The sequence below is a fragment of the Chiloscyllium plagiosum genome, unplaced genomic scaffold, assembly GCF_037043375.1.
Source record: "Chiloscyllium plagiosum isolate Xiang-an unplaced genomic scaffold, Cpla_swu_hap1 HiC_scaffold_11, whole genome shotgun sequence".
Lineage (NCBI taxonomy): Eukaryota > Metazoa > Chordata > Chondrichthyes > Orectolobiformes > Hemiscylliidae > Chiloscyllium > Chiloscyllium plagiosum.
In genome coordinates, this window is record NW_028270149.1 from 40458543 (window position 1) to 40484818 (window position 26276).

The following is a 26276-nucleotide window of genomic DNA, read 5'->3' on the forward strand; positions in this document are numbered from 1 at the left end:
CTTTTTGATTTCCTTAAAAAACTTCTCCTCTGTTTTTGGCTGCACTTCAGTCCCATGCTCCTGGTCTTTGGGCACCCGGTACGGAGGAAGGAGGGCAGGTCTGAAGACCTCCTTGTGGGTCTGCTTCTGGGCCTGGCCAAACTGGCCATCAACAGGTCCAGGCAGCGGGCCGTGGAGGGGGTCGTTAGGGCCGACTGCCTGCCCCTCTTCCGCGGTTACGTTAGAGCCCAGGTGTCCTTGGAGAAGGAGCACGCGGTGTCCACCAACACCTGGAGTTGTTCAGGGAGAGGTGGGCGCCGCAGGGAGTGGAGTGCATCATTTCTCCCTCCAACTCTATTTTGATTTAGTCCCTACCCTCCCCTTCACTGTTTTGATCACACAGCACTGCCCTTTGATGTGAAGGGCAGTGTTTGTCACTGGCCACCCGGGTGTTTCCCTATCTTCCTGGTGGTGGAAATTGAATAAAGATTCGTGAACTTTGTGTCTTTCACTGTGTCTCACACCTGCACAAAAAAAAAATAAAAATAAACAGGAGTGTCTGGGGTGGAGGGTGCTGCACACAGCGGTCCCCTGCAACCGCAGATTGCGGTGGTTCACGGACTCCCAGCCCAACTGCTTGTTCTGTGGCGCTGTGGAGTCCGTGGACCATGTATATATTGGGTGTGGGCGTTTGCACTCCCTTTTTGATTTTCTTAAAAACCTCCTCCTCTGCTTTTGGTTGCACTACAGTCCCACGCTCCTGATCTTCAGGCACCCGGTACGGAGGAGGGAGGGCAGGTCTGAAGAACTCCTCGTGGGTCTGCTCCTGTGCCTGGCCAAACTGGCCATAAACAGGTCCAGGCAGCGGGCCGTGGAGGGGGTCGTTAGGGCCGACTGCCTGCCCCTCTTCCGCGGTTACGTTAGAGCCCGGGTGTCCTTGGAGAAGGAGCACGCGGTGTCCACCAACACCCTGGAGTTGTTCAGGGAGAGGTGGGCGCCGCAGGGAGTGGAGTGCATCATTTCTCCCTCCAACTCTATTTTGATTTAGTCCCTACCCTCCCCTTCACTGTTTTGATCACACAGCACTACCCTTTGATGTGAAGGGCAGTGTTTGTCACTGGCCACCCGGGTGTTTCCCTATCTTCCTGGTGGTGGAAATTGAATAAAGATTCGTGCACTTTGTGTCTCTCACTGTGTCTCACACCTGCACACATACACCCACACAAAAAAAAACAGGAGTGTCAGACATCCTGTTCTCTCTGAAAGCTGGCTCTGAGGGGGCTGAATCATTGTCAAGGACTCTCCACATGTAACTAAAGGTTGACTTGGTGATGGGATACCAGCCTCTGTGAACTTAGTTCAGAGCCAATTTTCAATGATCAATAGAGTAGTGCAGATTAGTAAAAGTAAAAATTTTAAGACCAAGACAGAAATTTAATGTCAACTTTTAATTTGGAGTTGAGAAACTGACAGGCAGAGCAATGTTGTAATCCAAATGCAAAAGTTGCATTGTTAATTTTTCATAAATAAATTTTATTTGTTGCACTATATATGTACATTAGTTACATTGAGGTTATGGGGGAAAGTAGAGTGATAGCTTGCTCTAGAAGTAAAGGGAGAAATGTGCCAGATTGATTTAAGGGAAATGAAAAATGAATCCAGTGAGAGATATTTCGTCCTCAATGGATTACAGGAGTTAACTTTAACTGAGATGAGAAGGACAGTGGAGAAATGTGAGAGAACAGAATGCCACAGTGAATGGGGATTACTTGTACAATTATCAATGAGAATGTTAGAAGTAGGAGAACAATTATTGATAACTTTTTGGGAAACTTATAGTTTATAAAAATCTAAATATCAAATTCTTTGTTTTAGATCAATTTTGAAGGATAAGGATGTCATGTTAATCTATTAACAATGGGGAAATTTGGCTCACTCAGTTGGCTGGATAGTAGTTTGTAATGCAGAGTGCTGTCTCCAGCATCAGCTCAGTTCCTGCACCAGCTGAGATTACAATGAAATGACCCTGAGGTCTCTGGCTCTCTGGCTCTGGCTCTCTCTCTCTCGTTGCTCTCTCTGTCTCTCTAATGGAAGAGCAGCCCCATGGTCTGGTGAGGTTACAATGACTCCTACAAGTGTAACACTTTCTGGGAGAGTATTTCCTTATATCTCTAATTTCATGACATTGATGTTTGAATTTTTTCCCTTTAAGCTGTTATTTTTTTCATTCTCCACTCAAATATTCCTGGACTGATACAGAATGTTGAACTTCCTTATAGTATAGTATGTTACAACTTCACCTCAAATATCATAAAATTGCAATTTTGAGTTGTCCCTTTTTATGAAGCATTTCCAAAACAATTCAATAGTGTTTGCTAGTTTTTTTGGCAATGTAAGAGTGGCTGTTTGGTATTACCGAACTTGAGTATTGCTGAAAGATAATATACATTTTGTCAAAACGTTTTGCCTTGGAATCATCAGGGCAATTCACAAGAATTACTAAAGTAAAGGGAAAATAACATTTATACTGTATCACAGGAATGTACTGAACAAGTGGACTCTGGCTGCCATTGAGAAAGCATAAGTTAAATAATGATTGAAAAACCAAGTGCCAAGCTTTTTTTTAAGTTTTAGACAGGCAGGTTGACTCTGGTTAAGGGCAGCATGGTGGCTCAGTGGTTAGCAAAGCTGTCTCTCAGCATCAAGTTCGATTCCAGCCTTGGGTGACTTCTGTGTGGAGTTAGCACATTCTCCCCGTGTCTGCGTTGGTTTCCTCCGGGAGCTCCGGTTTCCTCCCACAGAACAAAGATGTGCAGGTTAGGTGAATTGACCATGCTAAATTGCCCACAGTGTTCAGGGATGTGCAGGTTAGGTGCAATTGGTCAGGAGTAAATGAAGAGTAATAGGGTAGGAGAATGGGCCTGGGTGGGTTATTCTTTGGAGTTTCGGTGTGGACTTGTTGGGCCAAATGGCCTGTTTCCATACAGTAGGAACTCTATGGTCAAGACTTTGCCCTGAAATATGAACAAGAAAATAGATATAATTAATTTTGTTGATTTGAAATAGGTGAAATGTGTACATATTCCTTCTGTTTGCAAAGGACAATGTCCTGTTGACTAAAATGTAATTTCTAGTATGTACAAGCAAGTGATACTGTGAATCCAAATCCCAATCCTAAACTAGTTGTTAGCATAATGCTTCTCACATTCTAGATTCACATCTAATGTTGATTGCATCAAGTATCTGCCAATAGCCTGACAGGATGGATCAAATTATTTACTGATTCTAATTTATCCCCATTTTCTTCTTCTTTGAAGTAGCTTCTGAGAATGATCACATTATAGGAGCCATAATTGGGGCAATTCTGGCAGCAATTGTGATTGGAGCAATTGTCTGGGTAATTGCAAAGAAGACAAAGAAGAGGGCTAAGAAAAATATGGAGAAAGATACTGAATTTCAGTGAGTATTATTTTCGATTCTATTCTTAATATTTCAAACTTCAAGTTTCACAAAGGCTTTCTTTTGCCTGTGTTTTTTATCTGTTTTCAACTCAATAACAAAAAGAGAACAAAGCATTAGATTTTATCCTCCCCTAGAAACATGCTTTCATTGAGTGCCTATCAGCTGAACTACCTTCCAGCCTGATTGTTCCCACCTGGAGCACATTAGTTGATTGTACCCAGATAACAGTCAGGCTTTAATACCTGCTAGAGTTCTAATAGAGCAAGGAACTCAGGCAATAATTGTCATCAAGATTGAGACCATGCATTCAACTTCTCTCATTACCTCTGGTGATCAATCAAATATCTACTTTCTCTCTTCAATTCCCCTATGCTATTTTGGAATTTGCATCTTCTCTCTAACTGCTTCACTATCTGCGAGCATCTTGTCCACGAGTCCATATTCCTTGACCTTGAACATATTCCCACAAAACTGCTGACCATGAAACTTCCTTTCCTGGCCTCCACATTAACTGATACAATTAGCAGTTCTCTAGAGAATACAATCTAGAGGCACAGTATTAGTTTCGAAAGTACTTTGGCAATAGCCAGTGCTACATAATCATCACTCCTCTCAACCTGTCCACTATCTCAGAAACTATCACTGAAACTATCAATAATTAATCTGCCAATAAGTACAGGCTTAGTAGTCATTTGTTCCAGCTAATTATAGGGAAGACAAAAGCCAATTTCTTTAGTTCTGCAATAAAATTTGTTCCCTAGCCATCGACTCCATCTCCTTATCTGTGAATTGCTTGAGGCTAAAATAGACTGTTCACTAGCTTCATACAGTTTATGCTCAGTTGAACTTCTGACTTCATATGTATCCCATCACTAAGGCTGAATACTTGCACCTCCATAACATTGCACATAGTCCTATAGTATTGCTGATATTTTCTGGTTAGGCTCCTATCTTCAGATCATACTCTGGCTGAGAACTTTTGGCTAGCTCCTGTCAATAGGATTGTGTTCCAGATACATACAATACCATAAGCTAGGATTGAAGTTAAACTTGAAGGAAAAATGTTTGTCAATTTGCTTTCTCACTTGCACGGAAAATGCAATACAGCTGTAAAGAATATCATAATTGTTCATTATTTATTTTTTCTCAAGGGTCAAGCAAGAACCTAGGAAAACATCTACTACATATGCATCTGTCCCCACTGATGATGCCTCAGCAGCGGCAACAAATGCGACTGATGCTCAGTTGTCAGAGGCATCTGAGGTACACAGCCATCCAAATGAAACTCCACTTTTGAGTGAAAATGTTGTCCCCTCTGGCACTGAAAAAACACCAAATGAAGAGATTGAGGGAGTTGGTACACATGCCGTTTAGTTTACCCTTTTTTTGCCATATTGGTGTACTACTTCAGCAGTGTCAGAATCTGAAGTCCTACACATGACATATTTTTATACACCAACACATTCTATTATAATACCCATTTACTATTGACAATGACTCTGGCAATAAACTGATTTTCCATTGTAATTGCATTTGCAATAATTACGTCCAGGCCAAATAACTAAAATAATCATTCAAGTTAAAGTTAATTTGATGTAAAATTGACTGAGGTATATTTTGCTGTGTGTAAAGTTTACTTTTCTAAACTTCCCTAAAATAATAAAATGATTTTTATTTTACTTTGCACGCAGGCCAAATTATTCATGCCCAAAAGTCCTCTTTAAACATAAATGCCAGATATCCTAACACCCCATATGATTGACGTGCCACCTGATGTTTCTAGACCAATAACTAAAACAACATAAGTGTTTCAATTCAGATTTTACATTTGACTAATGCACAGAGTGAGTAGTGGGATCATACAATTGAATCAGTATTTCTCAATCAAGCAGGGGATAAATGAATCCAAGTTCCCGCTTCTCGCTAGTCTGTAAACACTAATTTTGAAATCAGCTTGACTGAAATTCTTTTGTTGAATAATTTGTTAACATTCACTAACAAGATTTATACAGAAATAATGTTTACTTCAGTGAGTTATGTACATAGAAAAATTGTGAGTTGGCTTTTTAAGATATATGTCGCTAAGTTAAGTAGGGAAAATATAGGTGGCATTTTTGGCCCATAATTCTTATTTCTGAAAATTACTTGTACAACAGTGGAAAGTGGTTCCTGAATATGGAATTAATGTTATTTTAGACAAATCATTTAAAAGGTAGTTCAACTGTTAAATAAATATATTATAGGGGCTGAAGAAAAGAATATCAAAATTGGATTTGAATAATTAGCTCCATGTAGTAAGCATAACAGCTAATGTGCCTTTTGGACACTGAAATCTTATTGCTTTTCAAATTCATTTCATCATATCTTACTGCATTTCAAAATCAATCTCATTTTGAAAATACTTCAATAATAGACTAACTAATGTAAATTAGAAACTGCACTAGCCCATGGGCGACTCCCTTTAAAACCAAATTAATCGAATTTAAGGCATAAGAAACTTAGAAGCTGTGCATACTGGATATTTTGTTCAGTGTTGCTGAATAATAAGCATTGCTTATTATTTTCATACAAGAACGGAAAAGTTAGTTGATGATAATGTAACCAATGTAATTTTTCAAAAGTAAAAGGGTTTCTATGTAAAGTTGCCCAGGTTTTAAAGATTTCAAATGCATACAAAAACATGTAATAATAATTTTACAAATGCATTTCCAGGTGATATCTTTTGTGACAAAGTGATTTTTGAAAAGTGTTGAAAAAAATATAAGGTACCTTTCTCAATTTTTTTAATAGCAATCCTACTGGATTAGCTGTGTGTCTGTATCAATTTTATAAACTTTCTTAATGCACTGATGGGGGGAAAATGTGTTACGTCTGCAGTTTAAACCATGCCATGCAGATTACATTGACTCTCTGTGTGGTACTTAGGAGCAGGAGCAAGCCATTCAGCCAAAGAGCCTGCTGCCCCACTTAAAATGAACGTGCTTGATTGAATACCTCAACGCCTTTTACACATAGTCCTTTCCACAATGATAATTGGAAATCTATCCATCTTTACCTTAAGCATATTCAAAGATTCAGCTTCTGCAGATCTTTAGGATAGAGAATTTCAAAGATTCACAACCCCCTACCAATAGGCAATGATATTCATGAGGAAAGCTGTGCAGCAAAAGGGAACAGGCAAGACTGTGAAGTTGAGGATTATCAGACCAGCCATGATCTCATTGAATGGTGCAGCATACTCGAAAGGCCGAATGGCCGACTTCTGCTTTGATGTTTTACAGTCTTGTGGTCTTATTAGCATGCTAGGTAGAGTCCCACAATGCTGTCTGTCCCTGGGAAATGGGCATAATCTGCTTAGCAGCACTTCATGAATTAATTTCTCTCTCTATCATTACATTTGGCTTTTGTACAGATACACATGCTGATACAAGAGCAGAAGTGGAGTAACCTGTGAGAATAGGGGATGTTTAAAAGCTTGAAGTGCTGCTAGCGTGAAATGATGTGTAGAAGTTATTTAAATAAAGCGAGACATTTTAAACAGACAATGAGCAATTAATTGATATTGTGGTGTGGGTTCATGAGGGATACAGCAGGCAAGAAATGGAAATAGGAAAGTCTAGTATAATGAAACAAAGTCATGTTAATAAGATTATATAAAACAAACACAGAATGATGGTTCATTTCTCGAAAGCTAACATAGAAAAGTAGAAAACCTCTATAGAATATTGGTTAGACCATGAGTATTGTAAACATTTCCGGTCTCGATATTAGTATGTAGAGACCTTGGAGAAGGAACAGTAATGATTTATGAGAATGACATCAGAATAGACTTAATATTAATGGTTGAACAGATTGGGGCCTTTTTCTGTAGAAGTAAGAAAACTGAGTGATAAGCTGATTATGGCTGATACGCACACATCAAATACATTGAACATAACATAAGAACTAGGAGCAGGAGTAGGGCATCTGGTCCTTCGAGCCTGCTCTGCCATTCAATAAAATCATGGCTGATCTTTTTGTGGACTCAGCTCCACTTATCCGCTTACCCACTTACTCCACTTTAAGATTCTGAGAGGGTTTGAGAGATCTAAAATAGAGAAGATATTTCCACTTGTGGATCAGATCAGAACTAGGTGCCATAAGTATATGATAGTCAATGAAACGATTCAGGAAATCTTGTGGTGCAATGGGTAGCACCTCTGCCTCTAAACCAGAAGCTCTGGCTTTAAGTACCAGTTCAGGCCTTGTTGACCATGGAAGGAGAATCCATGGCATTTCTGAACAGCGATAGTTAACATGCTATTTCTTCCAACATATTCATGGCAGGCTGTAAGAATGGGAGAGATTTATGGTCCGCCATGCCTGATGCAAAATGGCACGATTCAGGAAATAAACATTTATCTCACTCTGAAACTGGAGATGCCCAGGGTTTCCTGTGGACTGTGGCTAATTACAGACTGTCTGCCATATAAATCAAACAAGAATTCAAGAGAAACATTTTTATTCAGACAATGGTTAGTATGTGAAACTCATCACCTTATGCAATGAATGGGGGAAATATTATAAATGCATTTAAGGGGATTTTATATAAACACACAACAAAGAAAGAATAGGAAAAATTCTGATGGGGTTAGATAACTATAGAAAATAAATACCAACATAATCTTCTTGGGATATATGTCCTGCTCCTGTAAATGCTATATATTTCTAAGATGGACTCCAACATCTTAAAGAAAGAGAATTTTTACTGTTACCAAGGATGCAAATTATTCTAATAGAGGTCTCCTGCCTCAACTGCCAACTTATCTTCCCCTACTATGAAATATCAACAGAATCATGCTGATGATGTGATGTAAAAGCAGGAAGTGCTGGAGAAACTCAACAGATCTGGACACATCTGGGGAGCCAGAAGAAGAGGTAACATTTCAAGTCCATGAAGAGTTCCAAAGAAGTGACATATTGGACTTAAAGTGTTAAGCCTGTTTCTCTCTCCATTGGTGCTGCCTGACCTGCTGAGCTTGTCTCGCACTTTCTGCTTTTCTTTCAGATTTCTTCTATTTTGCTTTTATCCGATGAGGCGGCGGTTCTATAGCAGCATCTCTGGGGCAAAATGAGACAGGTGACTACTTGGAAGACAATATCAGTTTGTTAATAGTTCAATCTGCACCCTTAGTTTCAGCCTGCTTTTCTCTTCTCCTTAAGGTGCTATATTCTATTTTACTTTGCCAACTTTTCCTGTTTCCATTTTATGTCTGCAATGTACTTGTACCATTCAAGGTATTCACAAGTTCTCTGTCTTACATGTATCTTTATTTTTGTGCTTTGTACTATTGTTTATTGTTCATGTTACTGAAGCTTTTTAAAGAAATCCTGTCTTCTACTCAAACAGCTTATCTATTTCTGGCCTTTCTTTGGTTTTGCCTTTTCTCAACACTTTCCTTGACAATAGAAATGTAAAATTGTCTTTTCCCTCAGGTTTCGAATTGACCTGCTGGATTGTTTCCAACATTTTGTTTCTGATTTCCAGCAATGTGTTATCTACTTTTGGTTTATAACTAACAAACAGCTTTTTTAGTTATGAGTTTTTAACATATTGTTTCCCAATTGTCTACTGTCTAGGTCTGGGACAGAGGTTTGTCTGACAAATGATAGCCATGACTTGTTTTTAAGGCACATGTAATTGATTAATTGCTTGTATTGCTACCAGGATTCTTTAATCAACTGTGTTGTACTTTATAATTTTATAGAGAGCAGCCTGAAATTAACGTTTTAATAAAACAGAAGATTTTAAATAAAACATTTAGTTTTAATTTCAGCAATGTGTGATTGCATTTTTTACTATCAGCATAATTAATTGAAGTATTCATGCCATCAATAACTTTTCTGCCTGGATGTTGGACTGAGGTGATTAAATATTTGACATAAAATTTGCTGCAGATTGGAATTTTTCAGTACTGAGCAGTGTATCATAGTTTAATAAAAATTGAACAAAGTGATGAATGTGTTGGAATTTTGCCTGTTAACCTTTGGAGTGGATGGTAATATATGGTCTAATTTGGCAGCAGTGATGGTGAAACCATTAATATTCATTGTTACCACCACTAAAACTGACAGCAATTCCTGAATCGCACGTGCATACGTTAACCTGGAATTCCAGCAGTTGTTGATTCTATACTGCTCCAGAAGATGTGCAGCTGAGTGCTGAGGCATTACATCTCTCCATACAGCATTCATGTAAATCATTAGAATTATCAAACATTTGCATTTATATGCAGTTAATATTGCTATAAAAGTTCCTGAAAATGTTACAATTTGTTGAAGTAAATGTAACTAGTAATATACTTATGACCACCCTCACTGGCACTGAAGAGTTAATTTTATAATTGTGGAATGATAAATTTCTCTGTAATGGTTTTAATAAACCATTATTCTTTAAAATTTCATTTTAAAAATTCACCTTTACTTGAACTTCAAGCTTTATCCTTGTTATTTATTTTTGCTGTCTGAAAATTAAAAGTGAATTATTTTAACTGCTTTTAACTTCCTCATTTATAGTATGTGACTACTTCAGTATGATTGGCTGTCTACCACCTTTCTGACATCACTGCTGTCATTCACCAACTCATTTTGTGTTAGATTTAAACAATGCTCCATAAATGAAAAATCATCCCACAGAGATTGTTGAATCTTTGACGCCAGCTTTCTTTGGGACAAATGAGGAACATTTAATACCTAACTGCTGACTACAAAATGTGTTTAAAATATTTTTTGATGTAATCAAAATCATATCACATAAAACTACATGTGAAAGTTCAGTGTTTCAGGCAGTATGAGAATAGCCAACATTAAGCCAGAAGAATTTTGTTAACTTTTGTTGTGCTTTGTTTTATGTTTCCATAAGTATCTTGAAAAATACCTGAAAAACTTCCTTATCAGAATCCCTGGGAAAGATAAAAGGAGCCTGTTAGAAGTTTTCAGTTGTTGGCAATGTTTGAAAAATGACACTGATATAGGCGAATATATGCTCTTAGCAAGTTTTGAGAAGATTTGTAGCTCAGGTTGAGGTTTTGGATGTAGTTTTGCTCGCTGAGCTGAAAGGTTCATTGGGGAAAACCAAACATATAAATATAAAGCAGGAATTTTCAGCATTGCTTCGCATGAGGTCCACTGAAGATGTTACCTAGTAAGGTAACGAAACATCTGGAAATTAGCCTTTCAGCTCAGCGAGCAAACCTATATCCAGAATATATGCTGTACTCATTTTCCTTTGAAAACTGCAATTCACATCTCATAACAGCTGTATGTTCAGTTTGCATATCTGAAAGACCTCCAGTTTGTTTTGTGGACACACCTTTTAAGATATTACCAGAATTTGATTTCAAGCAGGCAATTAAGTTCCTAACAAGCTTCTAGTTGCTGTTTGCCTTTTTTCAGTTGAAAATCAGGCAGCCAACAATTAAAAATATTTTTCTTCCAAACCCCTACGCATTCTGTACCCTGCCATAAGTCTCTTCCAAAGTTTATTTTATCTGCTGAAGGAGGACAATTAACAAGAATGAAACCTTTTTTTTTCTTTATACTTAAATGGAATTGGCTGATACTGTCAATCTATTTTTACACTATTTAATTTCCAGATGACATTTAAGAGAAATTGGGAACTTATCACTTATTTTGTTCTTTTTTTTAACAGTTTTCAATGCTATTCAGAACTGGTCTTCCATAAGTGATGCATTTTTAATTCTGAACATTGTCACATAGCTCAACCAATTCATTTGAGTCTTTTGTATTTTGGGGTCACAAAATCTGACACAGTCAGCAATTGGGATATTATTATTGAATCCAATGAGTCACATATTTACTTCCCTTTTCCAACTTTTTTTTCTCTTCCTTTACATTGCTCTTTTCTGGTGAGAGGTTGGGCTGATGATATGCCCCAGTTATCAAGCTGAGGTTAGGAGGTGGATATGTGACAGATTTTTTGATTTCCTCTCCTGTTGCAAAATGATATTCAGTCATTACTGTCTATTGCGATGTCATGCCAATGTCATCTCATGCATTGTGTTGTCATGAGCAATCCCCTCCATCCACTATAATGAGAAATAAAATTACTCCATCTTTTGAGTTATGGTAGCTTTTCCCTCAATTAGTTAATCATAAAAGAACTATCCTGCATGAAACAAAATGCCAAATTTCACTAAATTACTTCTAAGATCTAAGATGTACTCAAATGAACTTAGTAGCTTAAGGAGACATCAATGCTTGCAATACTTGAAGACATTGAGAAATTTTCAAAATGACGGACTTTACACTGTTTATTTGGGTGAAACACATGTTTCTGAAAATCTGATAACAGGTGACATCTTCTGCAGTATAGTCAAATCCAAGTCCCCATCAGAAGGATTGACACTGATCCACGCTGGGGGAGCTAGAGGATGGGTTCCTTGGCAATACAGAGTCTTCTTCCAATCAAGAGAACAGTGGACATCTCCAAAGACTATAGGTACTAAAGAAGAGATTTTCAAAGAATTATGCCAAGTGCTCAGCAAGTCCTATGGAAAATGCACAGTGGTGATCAAACCAAAACAAAGTGTTATTTCTTCAGGATTGAAGCACTATACAGATGACTCATCAGAAATTCTACCACAGAAAACAGATGTCATCCAGAATGTACCATTACAGACTTCATCGACTATTCAAATAGATAATATTTCTTGCTGTCCTAAAATTGCTCAAAATTATGGCCATGAGCTTTTGTACTTTCCTCCCAGTTACTCTCACCTTAGTCCTTTAGAATCAGCCTGGTCTTCACTCAAATGGACTGTAATCAACAACAGGAAAGATTATACTGCTACAGCTTTTCCAAATATAAGTGACTACCAGTGTATCCACTTAAAAGCTCTGATTGAAAATGCCATTGAAGGAGTAACACCATACAAGTGGAAAGCAGCTTTTAGTAGAGTCAAGAAGTGGGAAAATCGTTATATTTACAGCCAAGCCTAGTAATATCCCTCTCATTTGAGAGATGCTAATAAATATAAATGAAACACTTGGAGCTGTTATTTTTAACTGGTTTAGAAAGGTTTTAAGAAAAATATATTTTCATTTGTAAAATTCACTGATATTTTTAACTCTCCCCATTTAAAGATGGTAGAATTCATAACAGCATCAAGGGTTCCATAACTGAAAATAAATGTTTTGTAGGATACTACACAGAATCTTCTTAACAATTAATTTTCTAAGTTTCTCCCTACTCAAGCTCCGATTTTTCATTCTGAGCTGTGTCCCTTTTTGTACAATCCATAGGATCTCACTAAGACTCAGTCGTGTTGACTTCCATCAGTCTCAGCCTATCCTCATTGACCTTTATTGTTTCACCCTCTATCTCAACTTAGAAGTGAAAAGCAAAATCTTCCTATCCCCTGAACAATTTGGGCATTGACGAGTCAGTTGGGAAAACAAGGCAAGATTGACAGAAATGTCATTCGCCAAGTTGAGAACAAAACTTTGAATTCTCCAACCAGGTTTTGAATGGTGAGGCAAAAATCTCAAAATGGGAAGTGATCCATAACACATTGTCACCCATGATTCATGCTCAAATGGTCTAGCAGAACATATGGTACATACCCAACTCATTAAGTATTAAACTGCAAAACCAGACGTGCTCATTGCAATGCCGCACTTTTCATGAAAAGCCAATGGAGAAAGAATGACCATCCCCAGTACAACTTATGCTTGGAAGGCAAGTGTAAATGATGTGCCTAGCAATCAACTGGAGAACTATTTTTAAACACAGAATGTTCTTTTTCAATGCCAGCATTGAGCAAAAGAAATGCACGACTGGTGAGCATGTAGAGAACTATCACAATTATACAGCAGACCAGCATCAGTGTGAATCAGAAGTCCTGTTACAAATACCTTGGCGTGAGCAAAGATTTCTCAGATATACAATCGGCTCAGGCCATATGAAGTCATTACCAACTTTGGTGCTACCTTGCAAGGGAACAAAATTCAGCTCCAACCGATGTATAATGCGCCAATTGTGATTTTGGGGAGTGAGGATGAAACCTCCATTGACAATGTTTGTGTAAAGAAGCTGAGTCAGAGCAGCCAGTGGCTGGACAATCAAGTTTTCAGCCAGGACTGATACAGCATAACATACACCTCTCCAGATGGATTTACAACCACCAGATCAAGATGAGTTCAAACCTCTAAAACACTATATTGAAATTTGAATATTAATCTTGTTAATTGTTGAATCGACAGCACATGCCTATGTTAAATGATGTATATCTGTTTCAGATTTCTTTTGTGTGGAAAAAGGTAGATGTTGTGGTTTGTCTTGTAGCAGATATGTAGTCCAACTTTAAGGCACATGCTCATGATATCATGCCTATATCATGACATGTAACCTAATGATATTAACTTCTCAATCTCCATCTTACTGAGCAGTGTTCACTTGCAACATGAAAAGTTAAGCAAAACATGTTACTGTCCATCTGAATTGTTTAGCTTGAGCCTAGACATGCAAGTGTGTGTGATTCTAATACACCTGTATTTATTAGATTAGATTCCCTACAGTATGGAAACATGCCCTTTGGCCCAATAAGTCCACACCGACCCTCTGAAGAGTAACCCACCCAGACCCATTCCCCTACCCTATATTTACCCTATACGGGCAATTTAGCATGGCCAATTCACCTAATTTGCACATTTTTGGATTGTGTGAGGAAACCAGAGCATCCGGACAAAACCCGTGCAGACACAGGGAGAATGTGCAAACTCCACACAGACAGTCGCCCAAGGCAGAAATCAAACCCAGGTCCCTGGTGCTATGAGACAGCAGTGCTAACCGCTGAGCCACCATGCTGCCCATATTTTACTAAATGTTCATTGAATTTTTCTGTACTATATGACCATATTTCATTCATATTTATTTTATGGGAGATAGCATAAATATCTCAGCATGACAATGGCAGATCATCAGTTTATCTTGCCATCTCACATCACCTATACATATTTCAATTTAAATACTGCTGTACAGATTTTGTCATATATGATTTGTGACAAAGGAAGTTAATAAAAATCCATTAATGTTGATTGGACCATTTTATAAATAAAACTATTCCAGTAATCTGTGTTATTTTAATTCAAATTTAAATTCTTAATTCAAGCATCAATTCGAATATATTTTCTAATCCATTGCCAGTACTTTTAACTAATACTGATTATACCATTGCAGACAGTTAGATTCATCTGTTTACATTACACTTATTTCATCAAAGAAATTCCTCGGCAGAAATACTGTGTTTTCAGGATCATATTTTTCTTTTCTCATTCACAGAATGTAGATGCCACAGGCTAGGCCAACATTTATTGCTTCTCCTAATTGCTTAGAGGACAGTTCAGTATAAAGGACAGTCCGATGGGTCTGAAGTCACATGTAGGCCAGACCGGGTAGGGATGGCAGATTTTTTTTCCTGGAGGACATTGGTGAACTAAATGGGATTTTACAATTAGTAATGCTTGCGTGGTTGTCATTGTGCTAGTTTATTAATCCTGATTTAATTTAAAAATTGAGATCAAATTTCAGCATCTGTTCTAGTGGTACTCAGACCCCCATGTCCTCAGAACATTAGTTGGGGTTCTGGATCACTAGAAAAGGGACATACCACCATTTCCACTTGTATATAATATCAGTGCATGCTCAATACCTTTCTAAGTAATAGTTACCTGTCCAATCTATGGCAGTTAGACAGCTGGCCACAGAACATCTATTTAACTTATTCAAATATTTTAAAGTTAGATAATTCTGATCAGTTTCCAGCTTTCATTATGTTCCCAGAAGACTCTCAAATCCCCCATGGAATTAGTTAGTGGCTAGTTATACCCTGACCTCTTGCATGTTCAGAGTTGAGAGTGTGTTGCTGGAAAAGCACAGCAGATCAGGCAGTGTCCGAGGAGCAAGAAAATCGATGTTTCAGGCTGGAGCCATTCCTGATGAAGGGCTCATGCCTGGAACGTCGATTTTCCTGCTCCTCGGATGCTGCCTTACCTGCTGTGCTTTTCCAGCAACACGCTCTCAACTCTGATCTCCAGCATCTGCAGACCTCACTATCTCCTCTTGCATGATCAGTCTTATCCAGCAACAGTGGTGGAACTTTAACTGCTAAAGAGCAGTCATGGAAGGAAGTGGTGAAATGCAGCTGAAGGCAGATCTGTCAAAGCCCCGGAAAGTGGTATAAGGCTTGGAATCCAACATAAGCCCTCCTTCTAGACTTAGCTTGGAATAGCTTGAAGGGCAGTGGATAAGCCGTGAAACTGTTAGGTAAATAATTAAGATATTTGATATCCCAGTTAAATTAAAATTTAGATCAGTACTTTTCCCTTAGCAGCTGGTGTAATGATTATCTAGCAGCTTTTGTAATGTCAGAAGTCACACAATATAAGAAACTGGGTGTGGATATAGACATTAAGTACACTGCAAGATATTTATTGCAGCTATTGTGTACCAACATTACATTCCTCAGTCACAAAAGTGTCTTGGTTAATATTAAGCAGCCAGATTTCAACAGAGGAGCATACTTTCAGCAGTGTGTTATGCTTCAAGGTAAAATGGTTCAGAAACACTTTACCCAATGATCACAAGGTTCTATACAGTGATGATATCATGAATATCTTTCTTAAAGGCATCCTGACACACTGACCATTAGACATAACAACATGGAGGAGTTGCCTGAGGAGAGAAGATGTGTGAATTTGCGGGTCTGCTATTCCAAGGGGTGCTGAGCAGGAAAATACTGGGTAAGCCAAGCTTGCAACTGGAATGTTTTGTGTCTCTCACTACACCCACTTCACTCTTTGATCTTATTGGATACAATCTCTAGGTTGGAGAGACCATACCTTGGTTTAAGAGGCTACCTTCTTTCCCCAATCCTTGATGATCAACTATTTGGTTAGCTCAGTTGGCTGGATGGCTGGTTTGTGATGGAAAGTGGTGCTAATATCATGGATTGAATTCCCACACCAGCTGAGGTTACTATTAAGGACTGTCCTTCTCAACCTCTCCCCTTGCTTGAGGCGTGCTTTCCCTAATGTTAAACCACCAGCAGTAGTCTCACCTAACGAGAGAGCAACCCTATGGTCCAGTAGCATAAGGGTAACTTTACCTTTAGCTCACATGTCTTTAACAGGATTGAATATCAGACCATAACATAGATGAATAAAGTCAATTATCTGATCTTAGTTTATCAACTCAATATGTTTATTGTGTTCTTTCTTTAATTTGGAGTTAATCTTATTAAAGTTGTATAACTGGTTCCTTTGCCTGGAAATGTCTGAATGTTATATCAAGATAAACTTTTCATTCTGTCCTTGCTGTCCCCTCCCAAGAATGCCATGTCTTCCTTATCCCTGTGTGCTCTCAGAATCTGGTACAATCTCAAGCCAAGTTGTGCACTCCCCCTCTTCTCAGAGGATGATCACAATAAGCAGAGAATCATATTGGTAATGCTCCTGCTCCTTTACATTTATACTGTCATTGATGGTGGCTTGTTCTTTTAATCAAAAGGTGTTATTATTTGTCTTGGATTTCATTTTTGAAATGAATTATATTGTATAATGTAAGGTGAGAACTTTTTCAATTGCATGTATAAATGAGCAAACAGGGCAATTGTTAACCTTCATAAAATGCGGAGAGAAATGTATACTTAGAGGAATTGCAGCTTGACTGTAGGGGGAGATAGAACCTTGCAAAAGATTCAGAAAATATACAATCAAGAAAGTTGGACTCTTTCTACACTCTATGATTGATCACGCTAATGCCATATCCAGTATGGTAAACAATGTAATGCAAATAATTTCAGACAATGCCAAGTTACTGAAAGACCATGAGTCAGTAGCTACAAACAAAAGAGGGAGGAACCATTGTTGATTATGGGCTGTTCACAGGTTGTAACAAGAAGATAACAACTTCTGAAACAGCAGGGTGCTTTACTGCAGGGTGTTTTCAAAACTGTATCCTTGTCGAGAGGCCTCTGTATTTTCTTTAGCCCAACCTGTTGCTCTGAACTTCCCTTCACATCACTAAAATAACAGGATTAAGGGTGAGTCCAAACATTTGTAATTATCTACTGATAGAGATAACATAGCAAACAATTCTGAAAATGGCAGCCTAGGAGTTTATTCAAAAGCTGTTTTACATGGATAACTTGTTTAAAAGAATGTACACTTCTTTGATAAGGCAGGGTAGCAATATCAGGGATTCAAACAACCACAAAGCTGATTGCAGAATTCTGTTAAGCAGGTCCAGGAGATCTGTGGAGAGAGAGAAGCAAAGCTAATACTTCAAGTCAAGGTGATTTCCGATGAAATGTCCTTGACATAAAATGTTAATTCTGTTTCTCTCTTCAGGGGCTGCTTCACCTACCAAGTATTTCCAGCATTTCCTACTTTTATACCAGGGATACCTTCCCTGTCGTGAAAAATGCTGTCACAAAATCTTTTATCTTTCTGGGAAAGCAAAAGTGTTCTCGTTCAAAGGACGCCATCACTGTGGCTCAGTGGTTAGCACTGCTGCCTTACAGTGCCAGGGACCCAGGTTCAATTCCAGCCTTGGGTGACTGTAGAGTTTGCACATTCTCACTGTGTCTTGCGTGGGTTTCCTCCTGGTGCTCCAGTTTCCTCCCATAGTCTAAAGATGTGCCAGTTAGGTGAATTGGTCGTGCTAAATTTCCCATAGCATTAGCTACATCAATCAGGGGGAATGGGTCTTTGTGGGTTGCTTTTTGGTGGGTCCGTGTGGCCTGTTTCCATACTATAGGGAATCTAATCTAATCTCAGACGGTGTAGCAATCCCTCTGAGTGACTCTGAAGTGTAATCCTGAATATAATGCTCAGGTTTCTGGAGTAAAGCTTAAACTAAAGCAGCTAACATAGTCAAGAGCACTACCAATTGAGCCACATTGATAATATTGCTACACACTGTTCATGAATACTGTACTGATCTAAGACTTAAGGTACACAGGGACAACCAAGAATGGGTTAAAGCAGATTTTTCTTATTTCAAAGACAGATTTGTTTTATTTAACAGTGTGTTGCAATAAAGCACAATAACAACAGCCAAAATGCAATCTTGGTGATTGAACCATTCGATAAAAAAACCTCCTCAAGGTTTTGAAGGCAATTAACAAACTACATTGATTTAGTATCTTGATCCCAGCAGACAAAGCTCTGCCAATCAAATCTTCACTATAGTTTGAGTTGAAATGTATGGAAACAGACGTTAAAATAAAGCTCAGAGTGAGAGTCAGGTTATTACTCCAATGTTGGTATGTAATAATTTTACCAAGAAAAGCTGCTGAAGTGGATGGTATGCATGGTAATGTTCATACATAACTTGACAACTTAAAGATCTCCTGATAGCTGTGCTCCTGGTGAAATCTTATATAGAATGAGACATACTGAAGGCCAGTAGAGAGGAACTGATTGCTTTTGTTCAAATTTTTGATTATTCCCAAATAACCTTGGAATACCTATTGACTAAGATGTTTTCCATGCTTATAGGTGCTTCTTTATTGATTTAACTTTCAAAATTGTCATTTAAAACATTTATTGAGATTTGCTTTTACTTTGGTGAGCCACTTATTATTTATTAATATCCATCATCTGGGACTAATGGCTTTCATCTAAGCTTCCAAGTGATTTGGGCCTTGCCATCACTCATCAGCCTGCATAAAATAGGACAGAGATCCAATATGTTCATTTGAATCTTTTCAATTTGCCTATGTAGCTAACAAAACAATGTAAATTACTGATGCAATGTTAGAATGCAGCAACCTTAGGTTATCCTTAAAACATTACAGGATAGATCTATGATAATAGATGGGTTTATGGGGCTAAATGACTAAATGTTGAACTGAGGTTTTTTTCTCACCCTGTTATGTTTTCTGCCATTCCACAGCATTATATCCTTTTATCATAATACTTCATTGAAAATAAAACATATTAGCAGTAAATATTTAAATTATTTCAACTTGCACATTCAAGTAATCGATTACAGTCAGTTGATAACTGGAGTTAATCTAGCTGATGTTTACGTAGGGGAGAGGGGAAGCAGGAACCACTTATGGGTGATGCTGATTCAATTTAAGATTTTCATGTTGGATCATTTGGATGCATTTCCTGTGGCAGGCTCTGAAGCTGAAGGATCATATGGCAGCCTTCCGACTTCAGAGAAGCACCCGGATACACTGCAAGGTAAGATGCTCTTTCAGCCGGTCCTCCATTATTAAAGAAGTGGGGTTGGAGGAGGTAAGCTGCAGACAAGGCGGGTACCCAGGGTAACTGGAGCGCTGGCACCTTTTCCATTGGGTGCTGGTCTCCAAGCAGTTGGTCTGTCCCCATTGCATAAGGAAAGTGACAGCCAACTTAAAACCTATTTTAGTTTCCTTGAATTATATTCATCAAGACTCTTAATGAGCCTTCATTTCCTCAAGGGTACGGATAGCTTCCCTAGAGCTCAGATTCACCTCACCCCAAATGACTGATGACAGAAAGAGTGGGCAGAATCTTCCCAGCCTCTAAACAACATGGGCATTGGTGAGGCAGTTAGGAGAATGGCGAGATCGATACTCGTGACATTTTTGACATCAAGAAAAGAACAATTCTGCAACTGAGTTTTGAACAGGAAGATGAGAATCCGGCTAATAGGTGATGAGAGACTCAGTTGCATGCCCTTGGTATCTAATGTTGCCTCATTGACACATATTTTCATATTGTCCCATGGGCTGGAGAGAAACTGGAGATGGCAACAACTCTTGCCATTAAAGTCAGAGTGAGTATCTGACAACTCCAGCTCAGCACTTTCTCCTCTGGGGATCCATCTTGGATATCAGTCACCAACATCTCATGACACATTCCATGGGTAGTGACTGTGTGCACCCTCTGACCACAGAGGTTAGCATCAAACAACTACAGTATCCCTGCATCCTCATCGTACATCTCTGACCTACTCACAATACAATCCTGTCCCTCAATGCTGCACTTTAGAGTGTGTTGGTTCCTATTATTGTAATGCTGCTGCCAGGACACTTTGCATGTAAGGACAACCACCCATTTGTCTCATGGATTCCACCAGTTGTGTGTCTCAGGGCTGTTTACTTGCTGCGTTCACATTCACTCATTTTGTACCTATTTGGCTACTCAAAGGATCTCTGCCTTGCCTTGCCTTTTTATGCTTTGTTGTATCATTCAGAAGTTACAGGTTCACAACATTTCTGTCTTATCTTGCCTTTCAGCTCAGACAGAAAGCCTGACAGTCTGTCATGGTTAGCAGTGATCAATCAAAAGGTTGGACATCTTACTGTATGGCACCGTAATACCTCAAAGTTGCACCTATACCATGTGCCAGCAGTTTATGTGACAAACACACTGCATATGCTAAATGGCCATGTCTCAGAGTCTATGGGGAATATTTCTCAGACAAGTCAAAGACCAAAGCCTTCAGTCAGTGGCTCCCACTACATTAAGTCAAAGGCATCATCCAGTATCAGCCCAGAGCTTGGACCCGGTTAGTCGCCGCTTGGGGTGGTCAGGGTCAGGTGGTCCATATTGCTGCAGTCCTGGGAGGCGGCCATAATCAGTCTTGCAGATCAAGTGCAACCAGTTGGGGAACTGCACAGAGATCAGTCAGGGACTTGATCACTGGGGGATGTCCATCCAAATTGATCAGTGACGGGTTGAGCTATGGCCAGTCCTGGGGATCAGCTCAATGAAAGTCAAGATGGGTTATCAGGGGTTGCAGTTGGAGAAGTCAGTTCTGGGGAGCGGAAGCAGCATACTAGAATGCAGAGATGACAAGAACTGTGAAGGGGCAGAAACTCAACATGTAAAGGTAGGAGGTGACGGTGCATTGGAGGACATGGGTTACTGCAAAATAGGAGATCATTGACAGTCACGGCCACCCGACTTTGACAGGGGAATAATGTAGGATAACGGTTGTACTACTAAGTTGTAGGGCTTGGACTCACAGGTAATGTTAGGAGATAAAGTGGTAATTCAAAAAGATTTGTGGGAATATGGAAACTCAGTCCTGATGGGTTAACTAAGAATGCCCAGGGAGAAAGGAACATGGAGGTTTCAGGGGGCTCTTGTCTACCAGGCTGAGTATCTGATTTGCTCCACCAACCATGACCTGCATTGCCTTCTGTACCCATGCAATTCAGGAATGCACACTGGAACTGGAAAATGGCTGCAACTACACCCAGAGTGTGAGCCATGTGTAACTTTTCAAGGGGCAATTTCATTAATCAGGAACTTTCACAGTACAGGCTGGACTCACCTATAATCATAATATCTTGCATGTGAAATGCATGCAGTGTCCAACAGTGTGGAACACAAGCAATTGTGACCATATCATTGGTTATTGTAGATCATGGTGAAGCAGAGATAATCACAGCTGACTTTAAAAGTGGCCCCTGTGGGCCATAATTCATGAAGACAATCCATGATCTCATAGGCTGCATAGAAAACAAAAGCTGATATCCTCTCACTTTGAACTGCAAAGAATTGCTAACATGCTCTGATACACAGGGCTGTCTTTCATGGCTGATTTAGAATGTGGGGATGGGGAAAGTTATTAATAATCATGCAGTATTTACATGGCTTGTAATGCATTCATCAGAATAAGATGCCCATATCAAAGGTCTGTGTAAAGTCATTCAATGGTTCTTCTTGTCTGAGACCTCTTTGTCCCACTGTGCAGAGGATTATGCCTTTTCAAATGAAATGTGTGCTGACTGCAAGTATTATTAAGGACCTGTTCTGTTTCTGATGTTCCCCACACCAGTTCATTGGGAGTATGCACAATAGATTCTGCTACAATAGAGATTATCATTGCTGTTGCTGTTTTTGTGATGCAATGAAGGCACAGAAAAATGGAAAACGAACAGATACATCAGTGAGTCCTCGATCAACAGCAACCTCCAATAGCTGCTGAATAGCCTCCGCATGGGGAAGTCACAACCAAACAATTGTCAGGATGTGAAGGAGGCACAGGAGGCCCAGAATACTTAATGCCATTTCCTTCAGATGAGGGGGTCATTGTTTCTCATACACTGAGGATATCCCAGGACACTGTCACAGAATGATGCTAACTGCTGAAATGGGAGATGTGACATGAAGGGATGGGTGAACATTCTGTCCTGGGAGTCATCAGGGTGACAGTTGTACAAAATATTTGTGTAACTGGCTGCTTCCAATGATCCAGTAGGATTTCTCAATCTTAAACCCATAAATGTATCAAGTCTATTATTGTTCAATTTGTGCCAGATCACACCACTTCATCCTGTTACCCTGTGATGAGGTCAGTGCTACAACCTGGACAGTAGACTTTGACAACATAGCTGACGTCCCGTGGGTGCAGGGTATTGTAAACTGTGTACAGATCACACTGAGAGGGTGATATCATAATACAGCAGATTTGCTCTGTAGAAAAGGATCCCATCTGTGATCATTAGCACCATCCCTTAGAAATTTACACCAGGTATCCTGGAATCTTCCATGATATCTAGACCCTTGAGAATTCTCATGTTCTTGGTTTGTATCAAGGGCCAGATGCTTTACAAGGATGGTTATTGGGAGACAGGTCTACCATGAAGACTGATTATGCAAAAGCCTGACTGAGGCTAATTGTAAATAGAGTATTGCCCATTTTTCCAGCAGAGCCATGACGGAGCAGATGGTATGCCTCCTGAAGATGAGCTTATGATGCTAGATCTATAGTCTTCAGGCAGAATGCACTGTGTAATCCTCACATGATGTGCTAGCACAACTTGAGCAAGTAAAGAGGGGATGTGATGGACATGTAAGAGCTGAAAGAGCAGAAGCAGGCCTCTCCAAGAAAAATGAGGACATTGAGCAGGATGAACATCACGTGATAGAATACTGCAGCATTAGGCACAACAGCCAGGCAGGATTTAAATGACACATGCTTCCATCTGATATGAATTGGGTGAAGTAATCCTTTAGTGTTTGTTGTTCAAAAGGCAAGCAGCCTCTCTTTGTTCTCAAAAGTAAATTCAACTTGTTTATTGTTTTTCTTTGCTTTTCCTGTTGTCCAAATAAAAGTTATGTTTTCAACTAATGATGGCTTGTCAAGATGTCATGTTCACCTACAATGTTAAACAAAGAGCAACACTCTCTTAGATGTTCAGACAGACTAAATCCGTCAAAATATTCAGAAGGTAGCTTAGACAGTAAATATTTCTTATTTTAAAGGTAAATGTAAGGTGTTGTGTTCCAGAGACAATTTGATTGGTCAAACTACTCAACAATAAGCAAAGCACAATTTATTCGAACACTACAGTTAAAATGCAACAAAGGAAAGAGGATCTGAAAGAATGGCGAATGCTGTAAATCAGAAACAAATACACAAGTTCCTGGAAAAGCTCAGCAGGTCTGGCAGCATCTGTGGAGAGAAATCAGAGTTAACATTTTGGGTCCAGTGACCCTTCCTCAGAACTGATGGTAGCTAGGAAAATGACAGTTTATATGCAGAAGATAGGATGAGGGAAAAGGATAAGGAGTGAATGATAGCTGGGGATAGACTCCAAAGAGAGAGAAGACAGTTGGACAGACAAAGGAATGGATAACGATCTGGCTGGGCAAGTGAATAGCTGTTAATGGAGACTGTTAGTGGCTATCAACAGGTAGTATGTAATAGCAGACTATGTGATAATAAGGTCTGATATGTGGGGATGGGGGCTAGGCCATGGGAGAGATGAGACCCGAAAGAAAGAGGAACTTGGAATAACTTAATTCTACTGGAAAACTTGACTGAATAATAGATTATTTAACTACTAAACAGTAACTGTTCCAATATACTAACATCCCAGTTAAAAATCACACAACACCAGGTTATAGTCCAACAGGTTTAATTGGGAGCACACTAGCTTTGTGCTTTAACACAACCACCTGATGAAGGAGCGGCGCTCCGAAAGCTAGTGTGCTCCCAATTAAACCTGTTGGACTATAACCTGGTGTTGTGTGATTTTTAACTTTGTACACCCCAGTCCAACACCAGCATCTCCAAATCATGACTAACATCCCATAAACACATCCTTGGCAAAAGGCAAATTCAGAAAACGGATTGTCTCACATGTAGTTCTCCAATCCAGGAGGAAAAAACATCAAAAGGTAATTCTGAAAGAGAGAGAGAACTCTAGCTTTCAACTGTAGCAAAGAGGGATGTGGCAGCTTTTCACAATGCCAGCAGATTCTGCTAAAAGCTAACTAAAAATCCCGGTTCTGTGAAAGCTTGACCACACCCACTGAGGCTGCTTCTATTGTTCCAATTTTAAAAAATACCTCAAAGCCTCCAAAGACATTTACTTTACTGGCATTCCATTTTTACATAAATGATTTCAATGATAATATATAAGACGTGATTAGTAAGTTTGCGGACAACACCAAAAAATGGTGACATAGTAGAGACTGAAGAAGCTTTTTTTAAGATTACAAAGGGATCTTGATCAAATGGATCAATGGGCTGAAAATGGCAGATGGAGTTCAATCTGGATAAATGCAAGGTAGTGCATTTTGGTTCAACAAACAAGGATAGGGCTTATACAATTAATGGTAAGGCCTCAAGTAGTGTTATAGATCAGAAGGACTTTAGGGAAGAGGTACATAATTTTTTGAAGTTTGTGCCACATATAGACATGGTAGTTTAAAAAGTGTTTGGCTCGCTTACCTTTATTGCTCAGATCTTTGATGATAGGAGTTGAGTTTGTACAGGGCATTGGTGAGGCCCCTTCTGGAATACTGTGTCCAGTTCTGGTCGCTCAGTTATAGGAAGGATATTATTAAGCTGGAAGAGATTTATGAGGATGTTGCCGAGTATGGAAAATTTGAGCTGTAAAGAAAGATTGGATAGGCTGGGATTTTATCACTGAGCGTAGGAACTTGAGAGGTGACCTTATAGAAGTTTATAAAATAGTGGGTGGTATAGATAGAGTTAATGGTAGTTGTCTTTTCCCGAGGATGGAGGATTTCAAGACTAGGGGTAAGCGAAGAAAGGTAAGAGAAGAAAGATTTACAAAGGAGATAAGAGGCATTTTTTTACACAGAGGGTGGTTTGCATGTGGAATGAACTTCCTGAGGAAGTGGTGAATGCAGGTACAATTACAATGTTTAAAAGACATTTGGATAGAGACATCAATAGGAAAGGTTTGGAGGAATATGGGCCTGGAGCAGGAAGGTGGGGCTAGTTTAGTTTGGGATATGGTCAGCACGGACTGGTTGGACCAAAGGGTCTGTTTCCATGCTGTATGACTCTATGATACTATGACTCTATAGACAGCTCAGTACCTCTATCTGAAAACCTCTCTTTAAAAAAATACAGGATAAAATAAGCTCTTATAGGCACAGCATCATCACAGGTTTCTAACATGGCATGACAATAAACATGGCCAGACAGTGCAGCTTGCGTCTTGTATCTACAGTAGTATGGACAAAAAGGATATGTCACAGATTGTTTCCTCCACTGGTCACAGTATTTATAACCAGATTGATGATATGGCCAATTAAGTAATTGCCAGGTGATGACAGGTTCAGCATCAAGAACAATTGAGCCAGTTCTTCTAGTCAATAAAACAAAAACAAAGATGCAAAGAATATTGACAAACAATTTGAACTCACACACAAGTCTGAGGAGAATAAAAACTCTACAGAGCATTAAATTAAGTACTTTGGCCACTGCCAGTATTAGTTATCTAACCTGCACTCCGGCACTGAAGGGGTGACATTAGAGAGAATCAGGACTTGTGGCTATTTCTCAT

The 26276-nt window shown here is 39.2% G+C and overlaps 2 protein-coding genes and 1 long non-coding RNA gene across 6 annotated transcripts in view; all 3 read left to right on the forward strand.

Annotated features, from left to right (window-relative positions):
• LOC122557561 (V-set and immunoglobulin domain-containing protein 1-like) overlaps positions 1-9437 on the forward strand; it is a 50136-nt gene extending 40699 nt beyond the window's left edge. For 2 of the 4 annotated variants that reach the window (XM_087991988.1, XM_087991990.1), the window contains 2 exons: positions 3297-3438; positions 4593-9437. In XM_087991988.1, coding sequence (XP_087848114.1) covers positions 3297-3438; positions 4593-4815 — 365 coding nt within the window. In that variant the 3' untranslated portion in view covers positions 4816-9437. The remainder of the gene's footprint in view (positions 1-3296; positions 3439-4592) is intronic. The other 2 variants (XM_087991989.1, XM_087991991.1) reach the window with 1 other exon arrangement.
• A 2185-nt stretch (positions 9438-11622) lies between these two features.
• LOC122557560 (uncharacterized protein C21orf140 homolog) lies at positions 11623-12441 on the forward strand. The gene has a single exon (XM_043705306.2). It carries the CDS (start codon positions 11623-11625, stop codon positions 12439-12441), a length of 819 nt encoding a protein of 272 aa, XP_043561241.2.
• A 3683-nt stretch (positions 12442-16124) lies between these two features.
• On the forward strand, positions 16125-23575 carry LOC148148785 (uncharacterized). The gene is made up of 3 exons (XR_015758575.1): positions 16125-16242; positions 19630-19695; positions 22286-23575. It is a non-coding gene; the product is annotated as an uncharacterized LOC148148785 (long non-coding RNA).
• Positions 23576-26276: the final 2701 nt, after the last annotated feature.